We start from the raw sequence: 15,256 nt of genomic DNA on the forward strand, positions 1-15,256 counted from the left end.
TATGAGCATCTCATATTATTTCTACTATTTGTATATTCAAGGACTTTATCTATGCAACTAGCATTGGTATACAAATAAAGATGTGCCAAAACAATAATTTCAAATATTATTAAAATAAAGATTGTTTATACGTAGAGTTTCATTGTGAACACTCCGCCAACACTTGGCTTGACGGGCACCTACTCTAACAATCTCCCACTTGCACTAGAGCCAACTACCCATATGCTTTAAACCCATCGATTCGCGATGCTTCTCAAATAATGGTCCAGGTAAAGGCTTAGTTAGTGGATCAGCAACATTATCTGCGGAGCCGACTTTGTCAATCGACACTTCTCCTCTTTCCACAATCTCTCGGAGGGTATGGTACTTTCTCAATACATGTTTGGATTTCTGATGAGACCTTGGCTCTTTAGCTTGAGCTATAGCTCCCGTGTTGTCACAAAACACCGGGACAGGAGCAACTCCATTAGGAATGACGCCCAACTCTTGGACGAAATTCCTTATCCAAACAGCCTCCTTTGTTGCAGCTGATGCAACAATGTATTCGGCCTCAGTGGTGGAATTCGCAGTACTGTCTCGCTTGGAACTCTTCCAAGAGACAGCAGCACCATTGAGCATGAATACAAACCAAGAGGTTGATTTTGAGTCATCGATCGCTTTGGAAGCTAGATTCGGTATAGCCTTTCAATTTCAGTTCTCCACCCCCATAGACCAAGAACAACTTATTGGTCCTTCTCAAATACTTGAGGATGTCTTTCACAGCTTTCCAGTGTGGAAGACCAGGGTTCGATCGATATCTACTCACTACACTTGGTGCAAAAGCCACGTCAGGACGTGTAGATATCATCCCATACATGATGCTACCAATTGCAGATGCATACGGAATGCGTGTCATCGCCGCTATCTTTGCATCAGTCTTGGGAGACATAGACTTGGATAGGGACATGCCATGACACATTGGTAGATATCCTCTCTAGGATTCATCCATCGAGAACCGCTTCACGATGGTATCAATGTATGTGGACTGGGTGAGACCAAGCAATCTTCTCGATCTATCTCTATAGATATGTATTCCCAATACAAAAGATGCTTCACACAAGTCCTGCATCGAGAACTTAATCGCTAACCATATTTTAGTTGATTTCAACATTCCTACATCATTCCCAATTAGTAGAATGTCATCAACATAAAGCACCAGGAATGTCACAGCACTCCCACTGACCTTCTTATACACACAGGTTTTGTAAGACCCGAGAATTTGATTATCATAATCAGATTTGTTTTGTTGATAATTAAGGTAATTGTAGACGCCTTGTATCGGACCGAAAGAGACGAGAAAGTAGATGCAAATTATAGATATGAGATGAACTCGGCGCATATGCGCCACTAGACCGGCGCACATGCGCGAAAATTACAGAAGCATCGGCGCACATGCGCGAGATAAGGCGCGCATATGCGCGACACCTCCAGAACCTTTGGCGCATATGCGCGAGATGAAGCGCGCATATGCGCGAGGTGTTGAATTTGCCTTGGCCGAGACCAGTAGGTCTCGCGCATATGCGCGGGTAATGTCGCGCATATGCGCGAGACGTGTACTCCAAAGAATAAGCCATTTGTCTTGGCCATGCACATATAAGTGTGTTGTCATTCATTTCTTCCTCATTTTCAGCAGATGGAACGAGAGAGAGAGACTTCAAGAATTCCTTCATGCTCTATTTCTTTTAGAAATTGATTGTATAAGATATCTTCATCAGAATTTTAATTAGAGTTCAGATTTGTGATCTTCTCAACCAAGGCTACAAGAAGAGGTAAATATTGTTCAATTCCAACATGATTCAGATTTTATGTGTTGGAGAAATTATGATATGGTTACTATTAGAGATTCTTGAGATTATAGATGTCGTATATTCACAACCGGATCGAAGAAATAGTACCGTATGCATTTGTTATGAATTTTAGCATATCTTGATTGAGAATATGCAGATTTTGAGAGTATGATGTATATATGATGTTGATTATTCATTGTTGAGAATTGATATAGATTTGTGTTGAGATTTGAATTGATCGGTATTGAGAAATTACGTTGTTATGCCGTCAAATGGTACCGAGGTCAAGTATTGAATTGGATGTGTTGATTGAGATTAGAGATTGATAGAATATGTATCAACATTTCCATTTCAGATTTGATAGTGACAGATTCGTCATCGAGACTTCGACATCGACAGACATTGTGCGACGAAAGATATAATGCATGTTTTGTTTGGGGAAGACACAACTCAAATAAGATTCAATTTGAGTTTCCCAACAAAATCACATACTAGATTAGTTGCTTGTCTTTTGATATGATTATGATTTGTTTATAGATTATATTCAAATCTTTTGATATGATTATGCATTTATAGATTTATATTCATGCATTTGAGATAGGAGAGTCATTGGCAGATTTGCCAAACTTCTAGACGTTCGGTGTATCGACGCATAGGAGCAGATATCCTCCGATTGTAGACATTCGATACAGACATGACCGAAGTCTAGGAATAAGACGTACAGTTACCCCGATTGGGAGGGTAGGTGACAGACAGTGACGTCTTATTCACACCGGGATCCCTAGAGTAGAGTCGAGTCGAGTCAAGACATGATTTGATTTGAATTGCATGTTTATATAGATTGGTTCCATAGACTATGGAGCCCATTATTATTGCTTTGAGTCATGATTTATGATTATGTATCAGCATGCTTACATGTTTTATACTGGGATTTGTTCTCATCGGAGTTTCCGGCTGTTGTTATGTCTGTATGTGTGCATAACAACAGGTGGGGCATGATCTGGGTCACGTCAGAGATGAGATCAAGATAGCGTGGTGACTACGGGCGCAGAAGATCACTAGTGATGTTGTACTACTTGTAGTTTATGGTTTGTATTAAACACTAGTGATGTGTTTGCAGTAGAACATGACATGTATATTATATATGTTGTAATTAAATAAAGAAAGATATTATGCCTAGTATTTACATTTGAATTAATGTTAAAAAGCGAAAATTTGACCCACATTTTGAATAAACGTCCAATTAATCCCAAAAAAAATTGAGTTAGAGCCCGGGTCCCCACAGGTTTCCTCGGGATTCTTAGTAAAACCAAACTCTTTGATTGTACTATCGAATCTAAGGTTCCAACTCCTAGATGCCTGCTTTAGATCATAAATATATTTCTGAAGTTTGCAACCATATGCTCACTTCCGACAGATGTAAACCATTCAGGTTGAGACATGTAAATCTCTTCCTTAATATCCCCATTAAGAAAGGCTGTCTTGACATCCATCTGTCATATCTCATAGTCATACCATGCAGCTATGGCTAGCAATATCCTTAGACTTGAACATTACAACTGGAAAAAAGGTTTTCTTAAAGTCAACTCCTTGTCTTTGAGTATATCCTTTTGCCACCAATCGCGCCTTGAAGGTCAATACCTTCCCATCTGCCCCAAGTTTTCTCTTGTAAATCCATTTACACCCTATGGGAACAGTTCCCTCTGGTGGATCCACAAGATTCCACACTTGGTTCGAATGCATGGAATTCATATCAGATTCCATTGCTTCAAGCCACTTGGATGAATCGGCAACGCTTCCTTGAAGGTGAATGGATCACATCCATGATTAGGCTCATCATGGCCCTCTTCAAGAAGCAGACCATACCTCATAGGTGGTCTCGAGATTCTCTCGGATCTTCTAGGAGCTTGTATTTCCTCTCTTGGCTCTTCGGGTGTGGGTTATTCAATTGTGGGTATCTCTCGAACCTCTTCGAGTTCTATCATCTCCCATTTTCTATCCAATAGAAATTTCTTTTCCAAAAAGGTTGAATTCCTAGAAACAAACTCTTTTGTTTCTTGGGGATGATAGAAATAGTATCCAACTGAATTCCTTGGATATCCCACAAAGTAACATAAAATGGATCGACTATCCAATTTTTCTCCCACTGTCTGCTTCACATAAGCACGGCATCCCCATATTCTAAGATAAGAATATTTTGGAGGCTTACCCATCCATATCTCATATGGCGTCTTATCAACTGCCTTTGAATGGACATTATTCAACAACAATGCCGCTGTCTCAAGCGCATATCCCCAAAAGGATGGCGGCAACTCCGTGAACCCCATCATATACCGAACCATATCCATCAAAGTCCGGTTACGACGCTCCGAAATACCATTCAACTGTGGTGTAGCAGGCAGAGTCCACTGTGAGAGAATCCCATTCTTCCTAAGATACTCTTGGAACTCGGCACTCAAGTACTCACCACCTCGATCCGATCAAAGTGACTTGATGCTTCGTCCCAACTGTTTCTCTACTTAACTTCTGAATTCTTTGAACCTTTCAAAGGCTTCAGACTTGTATTTCATCAAATACACATACCCATACCTCGAAAAGCCATTGGTAAAGGTGATGAAGTAGGCATGTCCATGCTTAGTGGTGATGCTAAGCGGACCGCACACATCGGTATGGATCAAATCCAATAACACTTTGGCTCGCTCCACATGACCCTTAAAGGGAATTTTGGTCATTTTTCCTTTTAGACAGGATTCTCAAGTTGGGAGAAAATTAATATCAGACATATCAAACATGCCCACTCCCACTAGCTTGTTCATCCTTCTTAGGGAAATATGTCGTAATCGAGCATGCCATAATTGTGCCGAATTTAGAGTATCTTGTTTTCTCTTGTTTGTTGTTGTTATTGCTTGGACATTGTTTAGTGGAATATCTTTCAATTTTAAGTTATAGAGATCGTTTTCAAGTTCTCAAGTACCAATCAAACATTCATTCTTGTAAATGTTGCAAACACCTTTGCTAAATAAACAATAATATCCATCTTTATCAAGCATAGAAATGGAAACAATGTTTTTCACCAAATCCGATACAAACAAAACATCTCTTAAAATCAACTTAAAATCATTGTTCAAAAGCAAGTAAACATCTCCTACGGCCTTGGCAGCAACTCTTGCTCCATTGCCCATCCTCAAGAAGGTCTCACCTTCCCTAAGCCTCCTACTTCTTCCCATCACCTGCAAATCATTACAGAGATGTGAGCCACAGCCGGTATCCAAAACCCAAGAAGTAGAGTTAATTGAAATGTTTACTTCAATATAGAACATACCATTTCCTGAAATCTTCTGGGCAAGATATTCTCTGCAGTTACGCCTCCAACGTCCAGGCTTCTTGCAGTGATGACAAATATCGGCAGCCTTGTCAGCCTTCACTGGTATGGCTGCCACAACGGGATTCAGAGCTTGCCTCTTCAAGGGCACGTTCTTCTTGGGACGTTGGAAAGAACGCTTATTTCCCTTCCTAGGTGGACCAGTATTCGTACCAGATGAAGAACTCACATAAAGAACCGGCTTCTCTTTCTTGATGGTGGTCTCAAAGGTCACAAGCATGTTCATCAAATCCTCAAGGGTAGGCTCTAACTTGTTCATGTTGAAATTCACCACAAAAGGATCAAATGAGCTAGGCAGTGACAAGAGCAACACGTCGGTGGTCAACTCCAAAGGCAACGTAAGATCCATGCCAACGAGCTTGTCCACGAACCCAATCATATTTTGGCCATGCTCATGGACCGAAGCCCCATCTCGCATGCGTAAAGTGATTAGCTCCTTGATGGTAGCATGCCTAAGAGGTCGAGTCTGATCACCAAAGATCTCCTTGAGATGCATATGAATGTCAGCAGCACTCTTTGCATCCTCAAAACGCCTCTGCAGCTCATCATTGATAGAAGCCTGCATATAACACTTAGCTCTCAAGTCATGGTCACACCATTCCTTGTAAGTCTGCAATTCCTCAGGAGTGCAGCTAGTCGGAGCCTCAACAGGGGGCGACTCAGTAAGTGTATATGCTATCCTTTCCGAATTCAAGACGATTTTTAATTTTCTTAGCCAATTGAGGTAATTAGGTCCGGTTAATACGTGTTTGTCGAGTATTGCAGATAGCGGATTGCGAAAAATCGAAGACATTGTCAAAAAAATACTGAAAAGTAAAACAGATAAATGTTAATGACTATTTTAAAATATTTAATAAGATATAAAGTATGGACTTTTACTTCATAAATTTTCACTCCCACTATTTTTGACATTTTTCACTACCCTCTAGTAAAAACGGGAAACTCCTTTCCTCAGTAGGTACGTCAGGTCCAATTAGCAAATTATGATCCCGAATAATATAAGCCAATCATAATTCCTAAAAGGTAGTTTCCAATTGCATCACCATGCAACCCTCTATGTAAAATTTTGTCTCACGTTTGATTAAGACCCAATAATATGACGTCGTTCATCTTTACGTGTCAAGCCTTACCCATCGATGTTGAATCTTAATGGACGATCGCCATGAGTTCCTTCAATAATATGAGCTGGAATTATGGGAGTTCCACGTAGTTCACATCACCATATCAATGAATGTTACAGCTTTCCGGTGTCAAGGGTCCCCCCAATAATATGAGTCGAGCCCCGAACACGGGTTGCATTTATCATGCACCCATTGTCGATGGATGACATGAAAATTATAAACATCTTTATAATTCCTTTTTTCGGGCTTGATATTAATTTTGAATCTTATTCAAAATGAGGGTTTTTAATTTTGAAAGGTCTCATCATTAATTTTATTTAAAAGCTCGCCATGTTTGATCGTATGTTTACTGGATTAATGAAACTTTGTTATTATCATAATAATAACGCACATACTCATTATTTATTACATATCATGCATATATTATAAACAGTAAACTAAACAAGGATGATCAATTGCACCAATACTAATGGCCCGTGTGAGCTAAGCACGGGCCTAGGTCCAATCCTAGGGAAATTGCATGGGATGCAAATGCAACTTTTACATAAACTTTCAATATTTACATGTCTTCGATCTTCATAATCATCAAGGCCACCATCTTCCAATCTTGATCTTCCACTATACTAATATTTACAAATAAATATCCATAGCAAATAGGGATACATCTCATGGCGTGGGAACGGGCCATAAACCAAGCTCACTTTATAAATTGATAATTATTACAATTATTCAAAACAAAATATCCTAGTATACACCTAGCAAATTGGGCTTGGGCTTTCGATCATCATTCATACATAATATCATATATCATACACCATCAATTAATTATCACAATAATCAATTGATCCAATATTATATATCTTGATCCAATCACTAACTGCCACGATTATAAACTAAAATAACAAAGTATACAAACTCAATTGTCTACTTTTTAATTAATTTATTTATAACCGAATTTCTTGTAAATCACAATTTACCATAAATAATTAAAGTCCAACTTCAATTATTTATTTTATGAGAAAATATGTACAACTTTTGTAAATTTAAACTTAAGGGCCCAAAAAATTATTTTTCACCAAAAACATTTTGGTCCATTTAAATTCACAAATTGTATTAGCCATCTGATGGCCCAACAACTTCAAGGCCCATGACACTTTGATATTCCAAAATACTTTTGAAAACCCTAGTCGTCATCGCCGTCGCCGGAGCACCGTAGCCAGATTCCGGCCAACTTACAAAAAAAAATTATTTTTTTAATTTTCGAAGGGGGCCGTTCGGGCAGCCACTTGGGCTGCCCTTGCTGACCGTTTTGGACAGCCCCTCGGACTGCCCAAGCTGCCCAAAATGCACTCCAAACCGGCCTCGATTTTGTTGCAACAAATCATCTCATGCGGTTAGAAATCGACCTCAATATAATATCATGTATATGCTACACAAAATAGTGATCATAGCTCTTGATACCACTTGAAAGAGGATCGTTTAAGGTGCCCGAAATGCGCAACAGAAGTTTAAAAATTATTTTCTAGCAAGAACGAGCACCCTAAACACTAAGATGTGTAGCAAATACAATAAACACAAAGATGACATTCATAGTGTGTTTAGGAAATATACATATCAATCACAAGGATTGATGTTTTTGGCTCCAACCAAGTTGTAAACAACTTGGCTCTTGAAGGTAGACAATCTACAAGCTTCCAACACCACTCCTTGCTCAAAATGGACTCATTTATTCAAAATTAGTTCCACCACTAACAAGGTAGATCCACTCTAATTTTGCACTAAAAAAATTAGAGCATTTTTCTTTGAGAATTTTATGCTTTCATCAACAAGTGAAGAAGCAAAAATGAAGGAGAATGGTACTCAAAAATTTCGGCCAACTCATGGAGTGAAAGGGAGAGAAAATTTTCTTGGTTGTTTAAAAAGTTGCTGTGTATTCCAAAGGCATGCCATGCCTTGGATGTTGAAAAAGTATCCTCCAACCTTTCACCTTCGAAGCATGCAATTCTATTTGGGCTTGTAACAATTACAAGGCCCATGGACTTTTTATTTAAATGTCTCAAACATATTTGAGACTAATTAAACCTCACTTGATTTTACTCAAGCCCACTAGTTAAATAATTATTTCCTATTGGGCTCTATAAAACCCAATATTGATTAATTAATTCAACACTTGAATTAATTTACTTATTTGGACTCTACTAGGCCCACTAGTGTTTAATTAATTCAACACTTGAATTAATTTAATTTAGTCCATAATAATGTATGAAAATCACAATTTTCAAATACATTATTTGTTTGACAAACTTTTAATTTAGGAACACTTCCTCAAATTAAAAATTACATTCTCCTTATAGAAGTCATACTTCTATTTTTATTTGCTTTTATAAACTCCTTTATAAGCCGTTCAACACTCAACGGGATGTAGAAAGTTAGAACTTGTGTGACCCTCAATGGTTCAATGATACAACTAGCCGTGATTTCACATCTCAATGTGATTCGGGACTAAACATGTCCTTATTTGAGCAAACCCCAGTTGCTCCATTCTTACTTATCAACTTCTTGATAATACGAACGTCAGAACTCAAGTCTGATAGTATCCAACCAATCATGTTAAAAGCCTAGCAGCATCGCTTACATGATTCCCTACGTATCAAATGATAGTGTCTGCAAGAACCAATCTATTATGGTTAGCATACAGTACTGTCCCTTCATCTCATATATCCTGATCGATTCGAGAACTATTGGTATATCGAGAGCTGTCAAAGAATCGATACTATGTGTCATGTCGTAGTTGCATCGATGGTGTAATCTATGAAACCTCTTTCATAATTTCCACCATACTCTGATAAGAGATTTCATACTACATATACATGTGATCACATAGGATATTCATACCCGAAGATGAGCGGTGAATCCCCGACTACAATGCATCGACTCCTATATGTTTCAACAAAACATCCAACATTGCCACCTGATGACCCATGAGAGTTGGTAAACAAGTCAAAGTGTAATGCTAGCACATAGAGTCTCAGTGTTGTCCCGGGTCATAAGGACTAATGGTGTACAACCATAAACTAAGACATTTCCACTCGATAACTGAGAACCACTTGGAAAGTCCTTTATGGAGGGTTGTTCAGTGCACTCTACAAGGAGCACCTATCTGTATGTTCGGACATCACAATGTCCCCTACCAATGAAACATAGTACTCACATCGCAGATACTAGTCTCAAACTCGAGCGGCCTATATTCTTCTTAGCAGCGGCTGAATCGACTAGGAACTGTTTAGAATATACAGTATTGCAAATATGAGTTTCATGATACTCATCATATGAGCATCTCATATTCTTTCTACTATTTGTATATTCAAGGACTTTATCTATGTAACTAGCATGAGTATACAGATAAAGATGTGCCAAAAAAAATAATTTCAAATATTATTAAATTAAATATTGTTTATACATAGAGTTTCATTGTGAACACTCCGCCAACACTTGACTAGACGGGAACCTACTCTAAAACAGATGACCATGTATTATCGAAAAATCTGATGGCCTGGATGACCCTGCAGTTTCATATCCAACAAAGGGTCATACAATATTAAACTTAGCTGATGGACCACTAGTGGTAAAACCAATTGATGGCCTAACCATGTTACTCCCACACCTTAATGATGACTGATGCGAATAAAGAGAAGTGTACTAAAATTTTGTTGGACATTACGTTGTTCGGCAAACATATAGTATTGATATGGCCAAAAATCAATCCCATACACTGTAGGAGATATAAAGTGGACAATTATTCACTCATACTGTTGAAAATAATCATCATCGGTTTGCCTCGATCTCCCGTGTTTTTCTCTTTGGAGAACATATCTCAACTTTCTATTCCATATAAGAATTGCATTTTGATGATATTCTCTCCAATCTGTGTTGCGATGCCAATTCTCGTGATATTATGAAGTTCATCGTTGTTGAGAGCAGACACTGGAATAGATTGTCATATTTTGAATTGTCTCATCACCCGATTGAGCGGATGTATCTCCACAATTTCAAAGCAAATGAGAGGGTAAACACATCTCCATATTTTTTTGTCTTATGAATTGATAATTGTTTTTACATCTATATCATTTTTCTTGTAAACGACCAAGTTAAAATGAAAAAGTTACATTTTAAAAATTATATAATTATTACAAAATTTAAATTATCCAAAAACACCTCATTATTGTTCATACGATCAAGATAATCCCTTAGAATTCTTACATTGTTCATACGATCAAGATAGTCCCTTATAATTCTTACGGCATGAGCGGTGAATGTGTGTAACTAAATATATTTTTCCACCTATAATTTAACAAATATGGTTACATATTAAAAAATTTAAAAATAGTTATAGATTATATTAAGACAACAAATTTTAAATATTATTGTGCACCATATAGAGCAACAAAAAAAACATCATCGGGTTGAGTTGGAGGCGCAACAACTTTTAACTCATCTCGGTCGGGATTATCCATTTTAATCCCGCTCCATGCTCATATCTAATAATAATAATAATAACATTTAAAAAGACATGCATTATATTAATAATGAAAAAAATTATTAATACGTGCAAGATATTTAAAAGTCCAAATATTATAGATTTTTCTATACATATGTTGCACTGCACAACTTGCAGTATAGGAATACTAAAACTTCATTTAGCCAACTATAAGATTTTGCACAATCAATATCATGCAGCAGTTACAAAAACATGAGTCTAGCGGACCCTCCTTTATAATACGGGAACAATATTCCTCCAATAATCATCGCTGCTACATAACTGATATATTGCACGACATCTATTTCCTAACTATTATCATCAATAAGGGTAGAAATGCAGTGATGGTGTAGTGCAGTCATAGACAAATGAATACCCTTAAGATGCGATGATGATGGCGCAATCCCAACAAGTCAAGATATATATGTTGTCATCGACCAACCGTATGTGAAACATCTATTCCAGTCACTGGGTCACCATCAATTATTAGACCAATATTATCAAAACATTTTGTAACATGGCAGTTGCTTCACCACATCTAAAATGAAATGTGTGCATCTTGCGTCGCCATCGTTCGACAAGAGCAATGATCAATTAATTGTCACATTCGAAAACCACATTGTAAAATCCCATAAAATTTCATATGATTTAAGTATATAAGTACACGATTGTGTGAATAATTTACAATTTATAACATCCAAACTAGATTAAAATTTTTGATAACATATGCGTTGCTTGTAAGTAGAGAACACTAAAATCTTCTGGGTCTCGATTTTCTATCATTCTGGAATAAGTTGTCAAAATAGCAAATTAGTACAAAATATTATAATAAAAAATGAAATAATAGATATAAAATAAAACTGACGCCCCCAAAATCAACCGTGCTCGAGTTCTATTTCTTCCAGAGAACCTTAAACGTAGCCTGTCGAGCACGACTCATTCGAATACGTAGCCAGTCGAGCACGACTCATTAGAATGCGATATCATCTCTAGACGGCTCAGCCATTATTCTAGAGCACCTCGGCCGAGCTTGGAGCTCGGCCGAACCCCTGATGGCCGAGCAATGGTGCTCAGCCAAGTGATGGACAGAGTTCGGCCGAGCCCTGGTGCTCGACCGTATCACTGTGGGCTGAGCCCTGGGGCAGGGCTCGGCTGAGCCCCTGTTGGCCGAGCCAGGGTGCTCGGCCAAGTGATGAACAGGGCTCGGCCGAGCCCTGGTGCTCGGCCGAACCTCGGTGGCTGAGCAGGGCTCGGCCGAACCCCTGTTGGCCGAGCCCTAGGGCAGGGCTCGACCGAACCCCTAGTAGCCGAGCCATGGTGTTCGGCCAAGTGATGGACAGGGCTCGGCCGAACCCCTGGTAGCCGAGCCATGGTGTTCGGCCAAGTGATGGACAGGGCTCGGCCGAGCCCTGGTGCTCGACTGAACTACAGTGCTGAGCCCTCAGCCGCCAGGGTTCTGTCAAGAACAGATGCTTGTGACATTAATCTTAGGCCCAGGTGTCCTGTTTCTACCCTAGGGAATTTGTCAAATGTCAAAAGCGTGAATGATCTTTAAATACGATAGAATCTCGCCGTATTATTAGACGTGACAAGAAATCCGGACCGAACTTACAGTGATTGGAGAAGAGTTTAATGTTATAAGAAATTTACCTAAAATAGACGTCGGCACAGTATGGTATGAAGTATTCTCAATTACTATAAATACCCATGTATACTTCATGGTGAAGACAAGATGAACTTCCTTGAGCACTATTCCACATATTGCGTCTTCTCATTTTTTTATTCCTAAACACAACATCCTATCGAAACATCATAGTGATTTACGCCGGAAAAATTCTCGGCACCTTCCAATATCTACTAGTTCGCATAGACCGGTAGTGTTCCATCCGCTCCGGTTCAAGCATTGCAAATCTGAATCTCAAGCTCATTAGACCGGACCCAAGGAAAATTTGGTATCATCAATCGGCGTCGTCTGTGGGAAAATTGGAAAGAGAGATAAGATGGCAAGTACCAGGAGTCGATCGGGAGAGGACAATCAACCAACGTCCAACATGGCAGAGCTCGTCCGGCTTATCACTACGACTGTAGAACAAGTCTTGTCACAGAGACCAGACAACAACCCTCCTCTAGGAGAGGATCATGAAGCTCAGAGGCAAGAGATACAAAGTTTAAGAAAGGAGATGGAACGCCTCAGATAAGAGAGGAATGCACCCCTCCTCCGCCCCTTCTGGCTCGGGTATCCCTTTCTCGGCCGAGATATTGGCTGCTGAATTGCCTCAAATTTCAGATTCCCTAACGTCGGAGAATACGACGGTTCGGGGGATCCGGTAGAGCATATATCCCGGTTTGAGAACGCGGCATTATTGCACCAATACTCAGACCCGATCAAGTGTATGGTCTTCTTAACCACTTTGGTCAGGTCATCCCAGCAGTGGTTCAATTTTCTTAGGCCGGGGACCATCAAAACTTTTCAAGATTTCAGAAGAGCTTTTCTCCACCAATTTGCAAGCAGCAAGAAACATCCATTGACGGCTCTGAGTTTGTTCAATGTTAAACAGCAAGAGCAGGAGAGCCTACGAGATTTTGTTAAGAGGTTCAACAAGATGGTCATCGATGTTCCCTCGGCTACTCCGGATATACTGATAAGTGCCTTTACACAAGGCCTAAGAGGTGGTGATTTTTTCAAGTCGTTGGTGAAAAAGCCCTCAGCTACTTTCGAAGAACTGTTGGCTAGGGCAGAGAAGTATATGAACATGGAAGAAGTACAAATGGCTAGGAAAGGTGAACCGAAGGCCTCGGCCAAGGCTACGCGAGACGTTCGACCCACTAACCTTGTGCCGAGGGTCGGGCATTTCGAACCACCTATGTTGCTTGGGCAGTTTGCCACTTACACAACTTTGAAAGTCAACAAAGCCCGGGCATTGGAGCTATGTGATGAGCGACAACTCATTCGGAGACCTCGGAGTAGTGACAGAGGACCTCGTAATCCCAGATCAGAAAGGTATTGTGGATTTCACAAGGATTATGGTCATACTACCGATGAATGTCATCATTTGAATCAAGAAATAGAACGGATCATCCAGAGAGATCCAGAAATGAAAGCAATTCTAGCCAGTACAGGTGTTGGACACCGACCCCTAAGAGAACTCGGGAGGAAAATGATCCTGAAAGGAGAAGAGCTCCGAATCAAAGGGAAAATTTTCAAAATGCTAACTCAAATATGCAGAGGGCAGAGCCTCGGGAACAACCACCCCCTCGAGGGATAATCAATATGATATCGGGTGGGCCTACAGATGGAGACTCCATCCGGGCCAGGAAAGCTAGCAGCAGAAGGTTGGAGAACATGGAGGTTAATAACACTAGAACACGCTCAGGCCCCATGATTTCTTTTGGATCGAGGACATGAAGGGAGTGTCCGACCCGCATAATGATGCTCTGGTTATCTGAGCTATGATCGCCAATTATGAGGTTGCTCGTATCTTTGTGGACTCAGGAAGTTCTGTCAATGTTCTGTTTAAAGAGGCAATGGATCAGATGGACTTGGGCGAATATACGGTAGAGCCTATCTCCACGGCTTTGTTTGGATTCACGGGGCATGCGATACACCGCCTTGGAGTCGTCAATCTCCCTCTCTCTTTGGGGAGTGGGGATACTAGAAAGACCCGGATTGTCAACTTTGTGATAGTTGATGCCCCCTCATCGTATAATGTTATTATGGAGAGACCAGCCATGGCCGCTTTCATGGCAATTGCCTCGGCTCTGCACCAGAAGATCAAGTTCCCTGTCAGAGAAGCTGTAGGAGAGGTTAAGGGAGATCAGAAGATTTCTCGAAAATGTTATGTGGAGGAAGTAAGGGTGGAGCATAAGTCAGCTAAAATTGAACATCCAAGTCGACCTGAGTCTAGGGAATTCGACCAGCTACATCTAATCGAAGAAGCAGGGGAGGTTACTTCGGAAGACGTGTGCGAGGAGCTTATCCTAAATCCCCCATCCGGAGTCGTGAGGATAGCCCGAACCTTGGAAGAGCCCTTGAAATAACAATTGGTCCAGTGTTTGGAGAAAAATAAAGATGTATTCGCTTGGTGTCCGTCCGAACTCCAAGGGGTTAGGAGGGAGGTAATGGAGCATAAGTTGAATGTCTTGAACGAATGCCGACCGGTGATTCAAAAGAAGAGGCACTTCGGCCCCGAAAAAGACGCTATCATCAAGGAGCAAGTGCAAGATTTATTAAGAGCACGACACATTCAAGAAATCTATTTCCCGACATGGTTATCTAATGTGGTCTTGGTTCCTAAGTCGACTGGAAAATGGCGAATGTGTGTGGACTTCCGCGACTTAAACCGAGCCTGCACCAAAGACTGTTATCCTCTCCCGAGGATAGATCAATTGG

At 40.1% G+C, this 15,256-nt stretch overlaps 1 protein-coding gene across 1 annotated transcript; it reads left to right on the forward strand.

Moving 5' to 3' along the window:
• Positions 1–12,866: 12,866 nt before the first annotated feature.
• On the forward strand, positions 12,867–14,132 carry LOC142520326 (uncharacterized). The gene is made up of 2 exons (XM_075623328.1): positions 12,867–13,018; positions 13,154–14,132. The coding sequence occupies exons 1-2, from the start codon at positions 12,867–12,869 to the stop codon at positions 14,130–14,132; spliced, it is 1,131 nt and encodes a 376-aa protein (XP_075479443.1).
• The last annotated feature ends 1,124 nt before the right edge of the window (positions 14,133–15,256 follow it).

The sequence above is a fragment of the Primulina tabacum genome, chromosome 12 (assembly GCF_025594145.1).
Source record: "Primulina tabacum isolate GXHZ01 chromosome 12, ASM2559414v2, whole genome shotgun sequence".
NCBI lineage: Eukaryota > Viridiplantae > Streptophyta > Magnoliopsida > Lamiales > Gesneriaceae > Primulina > Primulina tabacum.

Excerpts from the sequence above, each read along its gene's own strand:
- LOC142520326 (XM_075623328.1), top strand. The coding sequence starts at position 12,867 with ATGGCAAGTACCAGGAGTCGATCGGGAGAGGACAATCAACCAACGTCC. Across the intron at positions 13,019-13,153 it reads GAGGATCATGAAGCTCAGAG|ATTCCCTAACGTCGGAGAAT; the intron begins GCAAGAGATACA and ends CTCAAATTTCAG.